This window comes from Microcaecilia unicolor, chromosome 3 (genome assembly GCF_901765095.1).
Source record: "Microcaecilia unicolor chromosome 3, aMicUni1.1, whole genome shotgun sequence".
NCBI lineage: Eukaryota > Metazoa > Chordata > Amphibia > Gymnophiona > Siphonopidae > Microcaecilia > Microcaecilia unicolor.
The window spans coordinates 4,318,226-4,333,439 of NC_044033.1; the positions used below are offsets into that span (position 1 = coordinate 4,318,226).

At 47.1% G+C, this 15,214-nt stretch overlaps 1 protein-coding gene across 1 annotated transcript in view; it reads right to left on the reverse strand.

The window, feature by feature from the left end:
• The window catches only part of LOC115467373 (CSC1-like protein 1), a 72,227-nt gene that overhangs the window by 17,407 nt on the left and 39,606 nt on the right, over nucleotides 1–15,214 (reverse strand). The window contains 3 exon segments of the mRNA XM_030199245.1: nucleotides 5,755–5,817; nucleotides 11,486–11,601; nucleotides 13,236–13,403. Coding sequence (XP_030055105.1) covers nucleotides 5,755–5,817; nucleotides 11,486–11,601; nucleotides 13,236–13,403 — 347 coding nt within the window.

The following is a 15,214-nucleotide window of genomic DNA, read 5'->3' on the forward strand; positions in this document are numbered from 1 at the left end:
TCCAGCAGTGACCCTCCTCTCCCCTGTCCCCATACCCAGTGGCCCTCCTTTCCCCTGCCCTCCATCCACTCAGTCCAGCAGTGACCCTCCTCTCCCCTGCCCCCATGCCCAGTGGCCCTCCTTTCCCCTTCCCTCCATCCACTCAGTCCAGCAGTGACCCTCCTCTCCCCTGTCCCCATACCCAGTGGCCCTCCTTTCCCCTTCCCTCCATCCACTCAATCCAGCAGTGACCCTCCTCTCCCCTGTCCCCATACCCAGTGGCCCTCCTTTCCCCTGCCCTCCATCCACCCAGTCCAGCAGTGACCCTCCTCTCCCCTGTCCCCATGCCCCTCTTTTCCCCTGCCCTCCATCCACTCAGTCCAGCAGTGATCCTCCTCTCCCCTGCCCCCATGCCCAGTGGCCCTCCTTTCCCCTTCCCACCATCCACTCAGTCCAGCAGTGACCCTCCTCTCCCCATACCCAGTGGCCCTCCTTTCCCCTTCCCTCTATCCACCCAGTCCAGCAGTGACCCTCCTCTCCCCTGCCCTCTCTTCATCCCACCCTCTCCCTGTTCCTTCTCCCCCCCCCCCCCCCGCAGCGAGCCAGTTCTCCTCCCTCCCTCCGGATCCATCCCTCACCAACTTGATCTTCGAATTCTTCGCCTGCCCGCTAGCGCTGACTCTCCCCTGCCGGTTCGCGCTTCAAAATGGCCGCCGAGACTAAGTCTCGCGAGGCCGGCTCTGGAAGTCTCGGCGGCCATTTTTAAAGCGCGAACCAGCAGGGGAGAGAGCGCTAGCGTGCCGGGCAGACAAAGGATTCGAAGATCAGGTCGGTGAGGGACGGATCCGGAGGGAGGGAGGAGAAGGAACGGGGAGAGGGCGGGGCGAAGGAAGAGCTGCCTGGAAATGTTTTTCAGGAGTGACAATGTGAAGGAACTAAAAGAAATTTCGGTGAACTTGGAAGATGTACTGAGCCAAACTGACAAGACAAAAAGTGATAAATCACCTGGACCAGATGGTATACAGCCCAGGGTATTGAAAGAACTCAAACATGAAAATGATGAGCTGCTGTTAGTGATCTGTGTCGTTAAAATAGTCTGTAGTATCTGAAGACTGGAGGGTGGCCAATGTGACGCAGATTTTTAAAAAGGATTCTTAGGGTGATCCAGGAAATTATACACAGGTAAGCCACTTCAGTGCTGGCAAATATAGTGGAAAGTATTATAAAGAATAATATTACAGAACATATAGACAAGCATGGTTTAACGGGACAGAGTCAGCATGGATTCAGCCAAGGGAGGTCTTGCCTCACCAATTTTCTTCATTTCTTTGAAGGCGTGAATAAACATGATGATAAAGGTGAGCCGGTTAATGTAGTGTATCTAGATTTTCAGAAAACATTTCACAAAGTACATCATGAGAGACTCCTGGGAAAATTAAAGAGTCATGGGAAAGGAGGCAATATCTTTCTGTGAATTAAGAATTGCTTATTGGACAGAAAACAGAGGGTAGGGTTAAATGGCCATTTTTCTCAATGGAGGAGGGTGAATAGTGAGTGGAGTGCTACAGGGATCTGTACTGGGAGTCCTGGGACTGGTGCTATTTAACATATTTATAAATGATCTGGAAATCAGAGTGATGAGTGAGGTGATTGAATAGTTTAGTGACATCTACAAATTTAAAGTTGTCAAAATGCATGCGGACTGTGAAAAATTGTACGAAGACCTTAGGAAACTGGAAGACTGGGCATCCAAACGGCAGATGAAATTTAATGTAGACAAATGCAAAGTGATGCACATTGGGAAGAATAATCTGAATCACAGTTATCTGATGCTAGGGTCCACTTTAGGAGTCAGCACTCAAGAAAAAGACCTAGGTATGCTGAAATCTTCTGCTCAGTGTGCAGCAGCGGTCAAAAAAGCAAACAGGATGCTAGGGATTATTAGGAGAGGGCTGCAAAATAAGACCAAAAATATTATAATGCCTCTGTATCGCTCCAAGGTGCAGTCTCACCTTGAGGATCGTGTTCAAATTCTGGTTGCCGTATCTCAAAACAGATACAGCGGAGTTAGAAAAAGTTCAAAGAAGAGCGACCAAAATGATAGAGGGGATGGAACTCCTCTCATATGAGGAAAGGCTAAAGAGGTTAAGGCTCTTCAGCTTGGAAAAGGGACAGCTGAGGGGGGATATGATAGAGGTCTACCAAATCCTGAGTGGTGTGGAACGGGTAGAGGTGAATCGATTTTTCACTCATTCAAAAAGTACAAAGACCAGGGGACACTCAGTGAAATTGCATAGAAATACTTTAAAACAAATAGGAGATTTTTTTTCACTCAAAGAATAGTTAAGCTTGAACTCGTTGCTGGAGGATGTGGTAACAGCGGTTAGCATATCTGGGTTTAAAAAAAGGTTTGAACAAGTTCCTGGAGGAAAAGTCCATAGTCTGTTATTGAGACAGGTATGGGGGAAGTCACTGCTTGTCCCTGGGACTGGTAGTATGGAATGTTGCTACTAACTACTTGTGACCTGGATTGGTCACAGTTGGAAGCAGGATAGTGGGCTAGATGGACCATTGGTCTGACCCAGTGTGGCTCGAATAGCTCCACTGCTTACTGCAGGAGACTTTGTTGTTGCATTTGAAAACCGTTTAAATAAAGAGAAAAAAAATCATCCAACTAAAGTTCTTGAGTTTTCAAAATACCACAGGTCCCTCAGATGTGATCCATATCAGTGTTTGAGATGGGGAGTATACTAGTCAAAAAGGCTAGCACCCTTAAACATTTACTAGCCATACACTAGTATCATCTCTGAGCAATCTCTCCACTGACTTTACAGATTTGGAATAGCATGCCCAAGGCCTATTCCTTTCGTCTTCTCAGCACTCTTTCTCCTGGTACTTTTACTTCCAGCAAGATCAGGACTGTGGTACCCTAACCCTTCACCTATTATCTCCAGGAATTTTTCGCTTGTTTTAATACTTCTCCCAACTTACCTTTGTCCAGGTGTTGCAGGAATAGTCCTTGGCCAGAAGCCATGCATCAGGCTCCTGTCAGAAGGCAGGCTCTAAATCATCCTTGTATGATGACTATCACACCATCTGCAGCATCCCCAGTTCATCTGGGTGATGAAAGACCTGAGCTGCAAAGTGAACCTAAGCCCTTTCAGACAGCAGCTCTGAAACTAAAGGGAAAGGGATTGGGACTTGATATACTGCCTCTCTGTGGTTTTTGCAACTACATTCTACTACTACTTAACATTTCTAAAGCGCTACTAGGGTTACGCAGCGCTGTACAATTTAACACAGAAGGACAGTCCCTGCTCAAAGAGCTTACAATCTAAAGGACAAATGTACAGACAGACAAATAGGGGCAGTCTAGATTTCCTGAATAGGTATAAAGGTTAGGTGCCGAAAGCAACATTGAAGAGGTGGGCTTTGAGCAAAGATTTGAAGATGGGTAGGGAGAGGGCTTGGCGTAAGGGCTCAGGAAGTTTATTCCAAGCATAGGGTGAGGCGAGGCAGAATGGGCTGAGCCTGGAGTTGGCGGTGGTGGAGAAGGGTACTGAGAGGAGGGATTTGTCCTGTGAGCGGAGGTTTCAGGCGGGAACGTAAGGGGAGATGAGGGTAGAGAGGTAATGAGGGGCTGCAGACTGAGTGCATTTGTAGGTAAGAAGGAGAAGCTTGAACTGTATGCGGTATCTGATCGGAAGCCAGTGAAGTGACCTGAGGAGAGGGGTGATATGAGTATATCGGGTCAGGCGGAATATAAGACGTGCAGAAGAGTTCTGAACGGATTGAAGGGGGGATAGATGGTTAAGTGGGAGGCCAGTGAGAAGTAGGTTACAGTAGTCAAGGCGAGAGGTAATGAGAGCGTGGATGAGAGTTCGGGTGGTGTGCTCAGAGAGGAAAGGGCGAATTTTGCTGATGTTAAAGAGAAAGAAGCGACAGGTCTTGGCTGTCTGCTGGATATGCGCAGAGAATGAGACGGAGGAGTCGAAGATGACTCCGAGGTTGCGGGCAGATGAGACGGGGACGATGAGGGTGTTATCAACTGAGAGAGTGGAGGGAGAGGGGAAGTGGATTTGGGTGGGAAGACAATAAGCTCAGTCTTGGCCATGTTCAGTTTCAGGTGGCGGTTGGACATCCAGGCAGCAATGTCATCAGATAAGCAAGCCGATACTTTGGCCTGGGTTTTGGCAGTGATGTCTGGTGTGGAGAGATAAAGCTGGGTGTTGTCAGCATAAAGATGATATTGGAAACCATGAGATGAGATCAGGGAGCCCAAGGAAGAGGTGTAGATTGAAAAAAGAAGGGGTCCAAGGACAGATCCCTGAGGAACTCCAACAGAGAGCGGGATGGGGGTGGAGGAAGAACCATGAGAGTGTACTCTGAAGGTACGGTGGGAGAGATAAGAGGAGAACCAGGAGAGGACAGAGCCCTGGAACCCAAATGAGGACAGTGTGGCAAGAAGTAAATCATGATTGACAGTGTCAAAAGTGGCGGATAGATCGAGGAGGATGGAGTAGTGGCCTCTGGATTTGGCAAGGAATAGGTCATTACAGACTTTAGAGAGTGCTGTTTCTGTCAAGTGTAGAGGGCGAAAACCACATTGAAGCTGATCAAGGATGGCCTGAGAGGAGAGAAAATCAAGGCAGCGGCTGTGAACAGCGCGCTCAAGTATTTTGGAGAGGAAGGGTAGGAGGGAGATAGGGTGGTAGTTGGAGGGACAGGTAGGGTCAAGTGATGTTTTTTTGAGGAGAGGTGTGACTATGGCGTGCTTGAAGGTGTCAGGGACAGTTGCAGTGGAGAGAGAGAGAGGTTGAGGATATGACAGATGGAGGGGGTGACAGTATGAGAGATGGTGTTAAGTTGGTGGGGATGGGATCAGAGGAACAAGTGGTGCATTTCGAGGAGGAAAGAAGGCGGGCAGTTTCCTTCTCAGTGATATCAGGAAAGGAGGAGAAAGAGGCCAGGGTATATACAGGTACTTTTGTACTTGGGGTAATGGAGGGTTAAGTGACTTGCCCAGAGTCACAAGGAGCTGCAGTGGGAATCGAACCCAGTTCCCCAGGATCAAAGTCTGCTGCACTAACCACTAGGCTACTCTTCCTTGTCTCCTTGGCCCTTGTCCCAAGTTCCAATTAGAAAAAGCTCCCAGGAAATAGTGGCGACTAAGGTGACAGAAATGATCTTCTCATTGTCCCTTTTTCTGTCATTTCTTCTCTATACAGTATTTTAATTATGAGAGGGATTTATTAATTTTAAACGTTTCTAACCTGCTTATAAGAGGGTACCATAAAACATACGTAATAAAACACACAAAGACTACAAAAATAAATTATCTACCATCAAAACAGATAACAAAATCATGTCCCTCCATTAATACACTGCCCATCAAACAAAAGCTTGGACAAAGAGCTGTGTTTAAAACATCTTAAATTGCCAAATATTGGTATTTACATGCAAGAGATCAGGCAAGGCATTCCACATAAGTGTTCCCGCAATAGAAAATGCTGAAGCTTGAGTAACAGCATAATGTACAGAAGACAGTAACCGTAAATCTAGACATTTAGTGAAGTCAGATTGTAATGGCCTCCTAGAAAAATACAGATTTAAAATTGTTCCAAAAAACCATGGCATTTTATTATGAACCACCCAACGAATAAGGGTCAGAACTTTAAACTGCACTCTATACTTCACCGGTAACCAGTGAAGTTGCCTTAAAACTCAAATCTACAAAGCATCCCAAGACTTAGAATTCTCTCTTGAAGTACTTACAACAGATTTGGGAGCTGGTCCCCCATCTTGCCCAGCCTCTGTTTTACTTGATGGCTCTTCAATCTGTAGAAGGCAAGGATAAAACGATTCATGTGACATGGAATGAGTAAGCTAGAATAGTTAGCCATGAGAGAGATTTTGCAATTTAGCTATATCAAAGAATAAAAGGACTAGACTGAAATGTCACCCACAATTGTAAAGTACTACAATACAGCTACAAGAGGAGCAGCTTAGGTTAGAATTTGCCTTGTTACTCATAACTGTTATGTATCCTCCACTGTTTATTGTAAGCCACATTGAACTCGAACTTGTGTGGGACAATGTGGGATATAAATGCCACAAATAAATAAATTAAAAAATAAAACTGACTATCTACTAACCCACTTCAGGCTGTTTCCCGCTGCTCTTTACAACCACATATCCCCTGCTCCTCTCCTCCTGGGGGTGGGTCACACACACACAGATGGCTAACTATTAGGCATCAGACCAGGCAGCAGGTTGTACAAGGCCAGGGAAGGGTGGCAGGAAAAAGGAGCTATAGTGAAAGAGAAGCCATAGATTCTAAGGCCCTCATGTTCCAAAGCCCCGCGCTGTTCCAAACAAAGCTCTAAAAATAGTGCTGGAACAGAGCAGGGCTTTTCTGCATCGATGATCAGAGATAATGCATGCAAATTTAAGCAGCGCTATTATCTCTGATCAAGGGGTAGAAGTGCGGGAGAATTGTACCTGAGCATGCGCTCAGCACAATTCTCCCGCACTTGTTTGATAGGTCTGGGCTGTCAAAAGCCCAAACCTGTCAAACACAGGGGCTGGAGGTCCATGGGACCACCAAGCCCTGACTACCTCTGCCCCAAGCAAGGCAAAAACGGGGGCTGGAGATCCGGCCGACCTCCGGTCCCCCCGACAATCTCATCCCCCCAAGTTCAGGGAGGGCTGGAAATCCGGTGTGTCTCCAGCCCCCCCGAACCCCCAGAAAATATCAAGTGGCCGCCACCGCCAGCCAAACCCCCTCCCACCCAGCGAGCGACCGGGGGGGGGAGGGGGGCTGGAAGTTCACCCCAATTCCCCCCCCCCCCCCGCGTTGTTGTACCAATCCCTGGTGGTCCAGGAGGACTAGTGACAACCCCCCTCCCGGCCTCCCTACCCTCTCCCACCCAGCGAGCGAAGAAACCCCAACTCCCCCCCCCCCCAGCGTATAGCAATCCCTGGTGGTCTAGCGTGAGTAGAAGTGGTGACAACCCCCCTCCCGGCCCCCCCTACCTTTAGTTGGAGGAGGGACGCAGCCTGCCTCCCTCCTCTTCCAGTGGACGACATCCTGGGATACGCTCGGTGGGGCTACAAACCACGTAAGGGAATCACTTGGGGGGGGGGGTGGAGTTGGGGTGGCTTCGCACGCTGGGTGGGAGAGGGTAGGGGGGCCGGGAGGGGAGTTGTCACTACTCCTCCTGGACCACCAGCCCCCCCCCCCCCGGTCGCTCGCTGGGTGGGAGGGGGTTTGGCCGGCGGCGGCGGCGGCCACTTGATATTTTCTGGGGGTTCGGGGTCTGGAGACCCATCGGATCTCTAGCCCTCCCTGAACTTGGGGGGGTGAGATCGTCGGTGGGACCGGAGGTCCACAGGACCTCCAACCCACTGTTCGCGTTTGCTTTGAGGGGGAACGGGAGACTGCCAGCATGCAACTGCATGCTGGACAGGGCTCACCATTCCCCCCCAATGATCGGCGCAAACCTTAACGCCAGCTCGGAACTGGCGTAGATTTTGCTACGGCCAGCGACCCAATCTTTGGCGCACTGGCCGCTGATCATTGGGGATGAATGCGTTAAGCGCTGATTAGCATGCATTTGCAAGCTACTTGCGCTGAGAGCCCTGTTTAGCATGCATTTGCATGCTACTTGTGCTAAGAGCCCTCGAGTGCGTTGTTTCACGTGCTAGAGGGCTCTGATCATGGGTCGGCAGCAAACTCCGGCACTAGTATGGTGTTAACAGCCTCTAGCGCCGGAGTTTGCTTTTGATCATGAGGGCCTGAGAGCTTTACCCACTGAGAAGATGATCAGTTTTCAAACTGTCCATTTAAATGGGTAAATGCCTTTGGAAATAGCTCTCATTATGGGATGTGGGTGTCTTAATTCATTCTCTCTCTCTCTCCACACACACCCACGTACAAAAATACAGGGTGAGGCAAAAAAAAACAAAAACCTTTGGAGTTCTTTGCTACTTTCTCAGCAACCAACTGGAATTTCAGTGAATTTTTACAGTTTTATTTGTTGTTACTATCTACATTTATGTGCCGAGTGGAATGAGATTATCTTTAAACACAGCAAGTTACAGACTTTAGCGTGACTACACAGCAATTTTCATGCATTCAAAAATGTCTGCACTGTAAAACTACAATTTGAAAAGAAAACTGGGTACCAGCTTACTGTTAATGTCATCACAGTGACACAGACTTTTGTAATCAATAATTTGAATTTGAAAATTTTGTATTTCATAATATAATAATTTACAGATAATTTGTTTAAAAGCATTTCGGATCAGAATGGCAATCATGGGCAAAATGTGAGTAGTGGACAAATTAAGAATGCAGACACTACGTGAACAAGGTTTCGGAGCCAAGGTGACGGTCACTGCGTATCATCTCAAGAACTGGAAGCTAAGCACTGTGAAGAAAATTTGTTGGCATGACTGCAGATTTCTCACACATTACTAATTGTGTCATTTGAATGATGTTATTTTAACGCGCAAAGATCGCCAAGTAGTAATGCTAAAATGTCAGTAACATCAACATAGCTTAAGATAATTAACGCTGTTTAATACTAATATGACGACTAAATAAATACATAAAATTTCTTGTTAAATTCAAAGCGGTTGCTGAAAAAAACAGCAGAAAACTCTAGGGGGCAGGGGTGTAGCTATGGGTAGGCCTGGCAGTGGTTTCCCCCATGTCCATCTCAATAACAGACTATGGACTTTCCCTCCAGGAACATGCCCAAACCTTGTACCTTAAAAATGCAGGGTCATGTACTTGGGTTACAAAACTCCAAGGGAATGGTACAGTATAGGGGATGAAGTACTTCTGTGTACAAAGGAAGAGCAGGACTTGGGGGTGATTGTATCAGATGATCTTAAAGTGGCCAAACAGGTAGAAAAGGCTACGGTCAAAGCCAGAAGGATACTCGGGTGCACAGGGAAAGGGATAACCAGCAGGAAAAAGGAAGCGCCCTTGTACAAGTCTCTGGTGAGGCCCCATTTAGAGTACTGTGTGCAATTCTGGAGACCGCACCTACAGAAGGATATGAACAGGATGGAGTCAGTCCAGAGGGCAGCGCTCTCTGTCATAAAACACATAGAAACAGGCTTAGAGAGGGGATACGATGAAGACATTTAAATACCTCTGTGGCATTAATGTACAGGAGGTGAGACTTTTCAAATGAAGGAAAACTCTGGAATGAGAGTACATACAGCAGGTAATAGGGCTCAGGAGTAATCTTTCACGGAAAGGGTAGTGGATGCGTGGAATAACCTCCCAGTAGAGTCATGGAGATAAGGACTGTGCCTGAATTTAGGAAAGCATGGGATAGGCAGGAAAGGAGGAGTTAGTGGTTACTGAGGACGGGCAATTTGGCCCTTATCTGCCATCATGTTTCTGAGGCAATAGAAGATTAAGTGACTTGTCCAAGAAGCATCGGTGGGATTTGAACCCCTGTGCTACTCCTCCACACTCACACACAGGCCGGTGAAATGGGGTGGGAACGTTTATGACAGCTGCACACCTGGAAGCCATGTTCCACTACGTAGTCCTCCCTCCCTCGCCAACAGCAGCTTAAGTCTTCACAAAACTACTACTACTTAACATTTCTAGAGCGCTACTAGGGTTACGCAGCGCTGAACAGTTTAACAAAGAAGGACAGTCCCTGCTCGAAGGAGCTTACAATCTAAAGGATGAAATGTCAAGTTGGGGCAGTCAAGATTTCCTGAATAGAGGTAAAGTGGTTAGGTGCCGACAGAGTGACTGAACTGGTCACACCTGAGAGTCTGGATAAAGGACCTCTACTCTTTCACCCTACTGCTCCTCCACCAGCTGTACAAACAGTGCCTCAAGCGGCACTCAGCAAGAGACAAGGGGCTAGATGCACTAAAGTCCTCGGAAGAGCCGGTCCCTTACCGATTCCATAGCAAATTGGTAGGGAACGGCTATGCATCAAGGAAATGGAATGCAAATGAGCTGCTCATTGTAGCTTACTTGCGTTCTCTATTCCCTCGGAAACCAGTTGGCTGGTCGAACACGCGCAGAACAGCCAAGCGTTATGCTGGCTGCTCTGCGCATGCCAAAGATGTCCAAAAAGGACGTCCCTGACGAGCACTTGTCAGATCCGTGGGCCGGAGCGCAAGCTGCAGCCACCAGTACAGCCGATGATCCCTGCCACCCCACTCTTGGAAGAAGGGGGTGGATTGTGGCTGACCGTGCAGATCCTCCTCCCTGGGAACGTGTGGCTCTGGGGGCGATGGGGGGGTGAGAGTTGCCCCAAATTACCACCGCCGGCATCGGGACGTGTGAAGACGTCCAAAAAAACTATTTGGACGTCCATTTCGATTATGCCCCCCTCCAGGTCTCTCTCCGCCAATCACAGCGCGTTTAGCTGACACCTGTGACAGCTAAACACGCTGTGACTGGCGGAGAGAGACCTGGAGGGGGCATAATCGAAAGGGACATCCAAATAGTTTTTTATTTGGACGTTCTCGCAGAACACCCATCACAAAAAAATCTGGGGAAAAAAGTCCAATTGCACGTCAGGGCCCTCCTATTTTTTTTTTAATGTTTCAGTGAAGGCCGTCCATGTTAGGCGCTTTAGAACAGCCATGATGAGTACTTGGACGTGGCTAGGCAGTGAAGGACGTCCATAAAGGGCGTCCCTGACGAGCACTTGGACGTTTTTCTCCCGATTTTTTATTTTGTTACATTTATAGAAGTTTTTAGAGGCTGCGCAGCCCCAACGAGAGGTACAGATCTCCCGTTAGATTTTCTACGGTTAGGCAATCGGAAAACGGTAGTGCATCTCATTACAATACGATTTATACACATTGGGGTACTAATTTGCTCATCTGCATTCCGTTTTCGTTAGCTGCTACCGTGATTGGAAAATGGCTTGGAGAAGCATTTAGTGCATGCCACGGTTTACTACTTTCTCGTTAATGGCTTGTTAAGTTTAGTGCATCTGGCCCAAGGCCTTTGTAGAACAGCCCGAAGAACATGTCTTTTTTTTTTTAATAAACAAGGAAGGCTTTGTCGGTGGTGCAAACACTAGGATGCATCAAACGTAAACCTTGTCTGTTGATAGCACCACACAGCAAAGACGGAAGCAGAGCTTACAGCCCTCGAGTGCTAACAATGGGGAGGTCTAAATAAGGTACATGCTAACCATAATAATAAAAACAACCCAGTGAAGGTAAATATTCAGCTGGTGATGGTCTGCAATTTTTCATCGCCACTGGCATTATGTCCGTGAATCAACACCGAATAACTAGGTATATGCATCTGGCAAAGTGCCGACTCCGCCCCCAGACTGACCACACAATCACCGGCTGAGTTTTGCCGTTAGTGCTGATAGTCAGTGGCATTATCTGGTCAAGTGCCGTGAATATCAGCGGATAGTATTTAATCGCTGTGAATATGGACCCCAGTGGCACGCTGCATTTCCCCCAGTTCAAGTTAGGTCCCCAGCAGGATAGTTACCTTGTAGTTTAGTGGGCTCAGGTACTTGAAACAGCCAAAGAAAGTATAAAACAGGCAAATGAAGATTGTGATGACCAGAACAATTAATGTAAAAATAGTTGTGGATGCTTTGAAACCTAAAAGAAAAAAAACAAAACAGATTGTTCATAATTTTTAGCAGTCAGCGTTTCCCCTCTTCCCTCCCCAGTGGCACCCCCCCCCCCCCCCGCAAGAAAGGAATGCTTAAGCTCCAAAAATCAACTCACACACCAGACACCGTGAGGAGCAGTGGACAACGCGTTCTCTCCTCACTGCGGATTAAGACTGAAGGTCCTGAGCTCTCATGGCAAGGCACTCATGCACGTACAGTCATATACGATTTTTAAAAGTACCCACGTGAGAATATGGCCTGCTTGTCCTTGGAGTATGTTATACACACTGGGTCTGGGTCTTCTGCCACCATGCTCTCATCAAATTTGAAAGGCAATGCATATGTTTTAAAGCATTGGGTGGATGACATGCCACCAAGCCTTGGATACTGGAGAAATACCATTCATGACTTACTAATATGGACTTGCAGGGAATCAAATGTATTTATTTATTTATTACATTTGTACCCCACATTATCTCACCTTTTTGCAGGCTCAATGTGGCTTAAGGCAAAGAAGAGATTTCTGGATGTATACCACTGGCTATCTCCTAGGTCAAGGAATCAGATTCTCAATGAACTGGGGGGAGGAGCAGTGATGATACTTCCAGCTGGGTTGGGTTTGGGCGGGGGGGGGGGGGGGGGAAGAGTATTTCAATAGTGTTGCAGTTTTAAGGGACAGAGATATACTTCCTTTGGCTCAGTCAAGCATGGAGGGGCTATAAGTGTCCAAGCTCTCCTGTTACTGCTTTAAGGTTCTTTAAAGTGAGAAAATGGGTGGAGAGGGAGAATAGTTTTGATTTATTGACTAATTTGTTTAAGAAACCGTTGTACTATCTGTATGTTTTCTATTTTTATTGGGGTTTTTTTACTGCTGTGACTCATGTGTGTTCTATTATCTAACTTATTATTTGAGTGCTCAGTAAAACCTGTTGCTGAGGCTTATTAGAGAGGATCATTTTGTGAAAGCGGCTCTCAGGTGTGATAGAACTAAGTTCTCCTGAAGACGCCTACAGTGCGAAACACATAATGAGTTGAGAATGAGAACAAATTCAAGAAAGAGAGCATCGCTACACACACTGAGCTACAGATCCAGCATTTTTTAAAATCACTTTGGTCACAAGAGCACAGACTGAGGCTGAACGGAACATTTCTTTCAGTTTCTCCGCATCATCACCCTTGAAAACCATTTCCGTACAGGCAGATCTCTCACATCTTCCTTCGTAAAGACTGAAGCAAAGAATTCATTCAGTTTCTCCGCTTTGGCCTTGTCCTCCTTGCGTGCCCCTTTTACTCCTTCGTGATCTGGTTGGTATTGGGCATGGCCAGAAGGGGTTTATAAGGTTTTCTGGGGATCTGGTTGAATGCTGGGGGAGGGATGTTGGGGGCAGGGGGGGAGAAGAGTTATTGGGCGTTTATTTTGTATGGCTGATTTTAATATGCTATTTATTTTATTGTAAATTGCTTCCAGCCATTTTGATGGGATGATGTGCATCTTTTGGGTATACAGTGCTAGAAGCAGCTGAGCGTTACAATTAGCAGTTACTCCTTTTGCTAACGGCAGTGAGTGTTCTGCTCACAGCTCTATCCTGGCCTGGACACCTTGGGCTGAGCTGCACTTACCCATTCGTAGTATGGAGAAGAAATAAAGCCAGAAAAGGCAAAGGATGGGAGCTGCAAGAGCCTGGTTCACCGCTCCAAAGTGGATGTGCTTGTCCAGCTTTGCCGGCAGGTATGCATAGTACAGATTGTGACGATCCACCAAGTGTTTCAGTAACACATACAGCAGGCCTGGAGAGGGATGGAGGGATAGTATCAGTTCAGAAGAGGCAGATTTCTAGCTAATAAAGACTCTTATTTAACAAGTATGTTGCTGTGATACTTTTGTTTGTCAATTTCCTGGCGATTGCCTGGTTTCTCATTTTGTAAGCCACAATGAACTCATGAGGCTAGTGTGGGATAGAAGTGTCTAGTGTAATGTAATGAGCTATCACCAGCTGTAACCACATGCTCTGCTTATATGCACACACTTGACTGGAGTCCACCTGATCTCATCTCATTGATGTGCCGCTACTGCCCTATTAATTAATAGCTGTTGCTGCGGTGGCTTCACTACTGTTACATGATGTTTTTACAAACTTGTCTACTGTCCTTTAATAAATAAATGGAGCTACACTGGGGTCACATCGGTTATGGGATGCTCCAGTTATGTGCAAGATAAAACTTCAGCACTTAATCTAAGTGCACTCCAGGCACTGTATATATAAGCAAGGAAGAACATAAAACAACACACACATGGTTCAAACTAGAGAGCTGCACGGGAACAGGGTTTGTGGGAATCCCAAAGGGATGGCCTCGAGGTGGTGGTGTAGCACCATGCCAGCCTACCTATCCTACTCCACTAATGCAAAGAAAACTGTGTCAGGGGGCAGGACTGGGAGACTGCATTCGCCAAATGCCAGGCGTGTGTGTGTGTAGTGACTGGCGAATGCAACCTCCCAAACCCACCCCGATGCAGCACCATCTTCAGTTTCCGCTCCATGCAACAGCTTGCCGTGACGATTCCTCAGGTGGACACTGGACTGTCCATTCAGTGTGGAAGTGGCAGGAGGAGGAAGCGGTAGAGCAGCTCACCTGAGAGATTTGGACTGGGAAGAGTAAAGTGCACATCTGCCCTGCACTTCTCCTCTCCAGTGTAAAAGATCCTCTCAGAGTCTGTGGATCACTACCAGTAGTAGTAGCAGGGCGTTATGTCGCTCTTTACACCCAATCCCTTCAAACAGGACGTGGGTGAGTGTGTGAGGAAACTGAGGATGAGCCGACAGTGGTGGTAGTTCCCATCCTCGGAGCACCCGGAGAGTTTCCTCTGAACATGTGTTGGGAATCTAGTTTTAACAAGAAATTTATCTGTCATGCAGTTCCTTTGACCAGTTAATTGAGCAGATATGAGTCTCGGCAGCTGCACATCGGCCCTAGGTCTCATTATGCACAAGGAAGTTCTTTTAGGGGAGATCCTTTTGTGCTGTAGTGCAATGTAGTAGTAAATTAAGGCATCTGAAACGTAAAGTGTGGGCAAGAGGGGAATATGTGGTGTTGGTAATGGAGCTGGCAAAGGGGGATGAGATTTAATATACTGCCTTTCAGTGGTTACAATCAAAGTGGTTTACATAATATATGCAGGTACTTATTTTGTACCTGAGGCAATGGACTTGCGCAGAATCACAAGGAGATGCAGTGGGACCAAAACCTGTTTCTAAGGCCGCTGCGCTAACAGTTAGGCTACTCCTCCACTCAAGGTGGCTGCAGACACCAATTCTGAGCATTTAAGTTCTTCCAGAACGATGGCATAGGTTGGGTTATTTTACCACAAGTCGGGTTATTTTAGTGCAGGGGACAAGCAGGGATGGAGATTACTTGCAAGGATGGGCAGAGATGGGTTAAATTCCAGCGGGGATGGGTGAAATTCCTGTCCCCGTGCAACTCTTTACTTCAAACACAATGTTGAAAAACAAAGCAATTCTGAATTTAAACACCCCCCCTCCCGAGATAAACAGAAAACCCAATTCCAAAAGTACTCCCCCTCCATATTCCTAGTCCTGTGG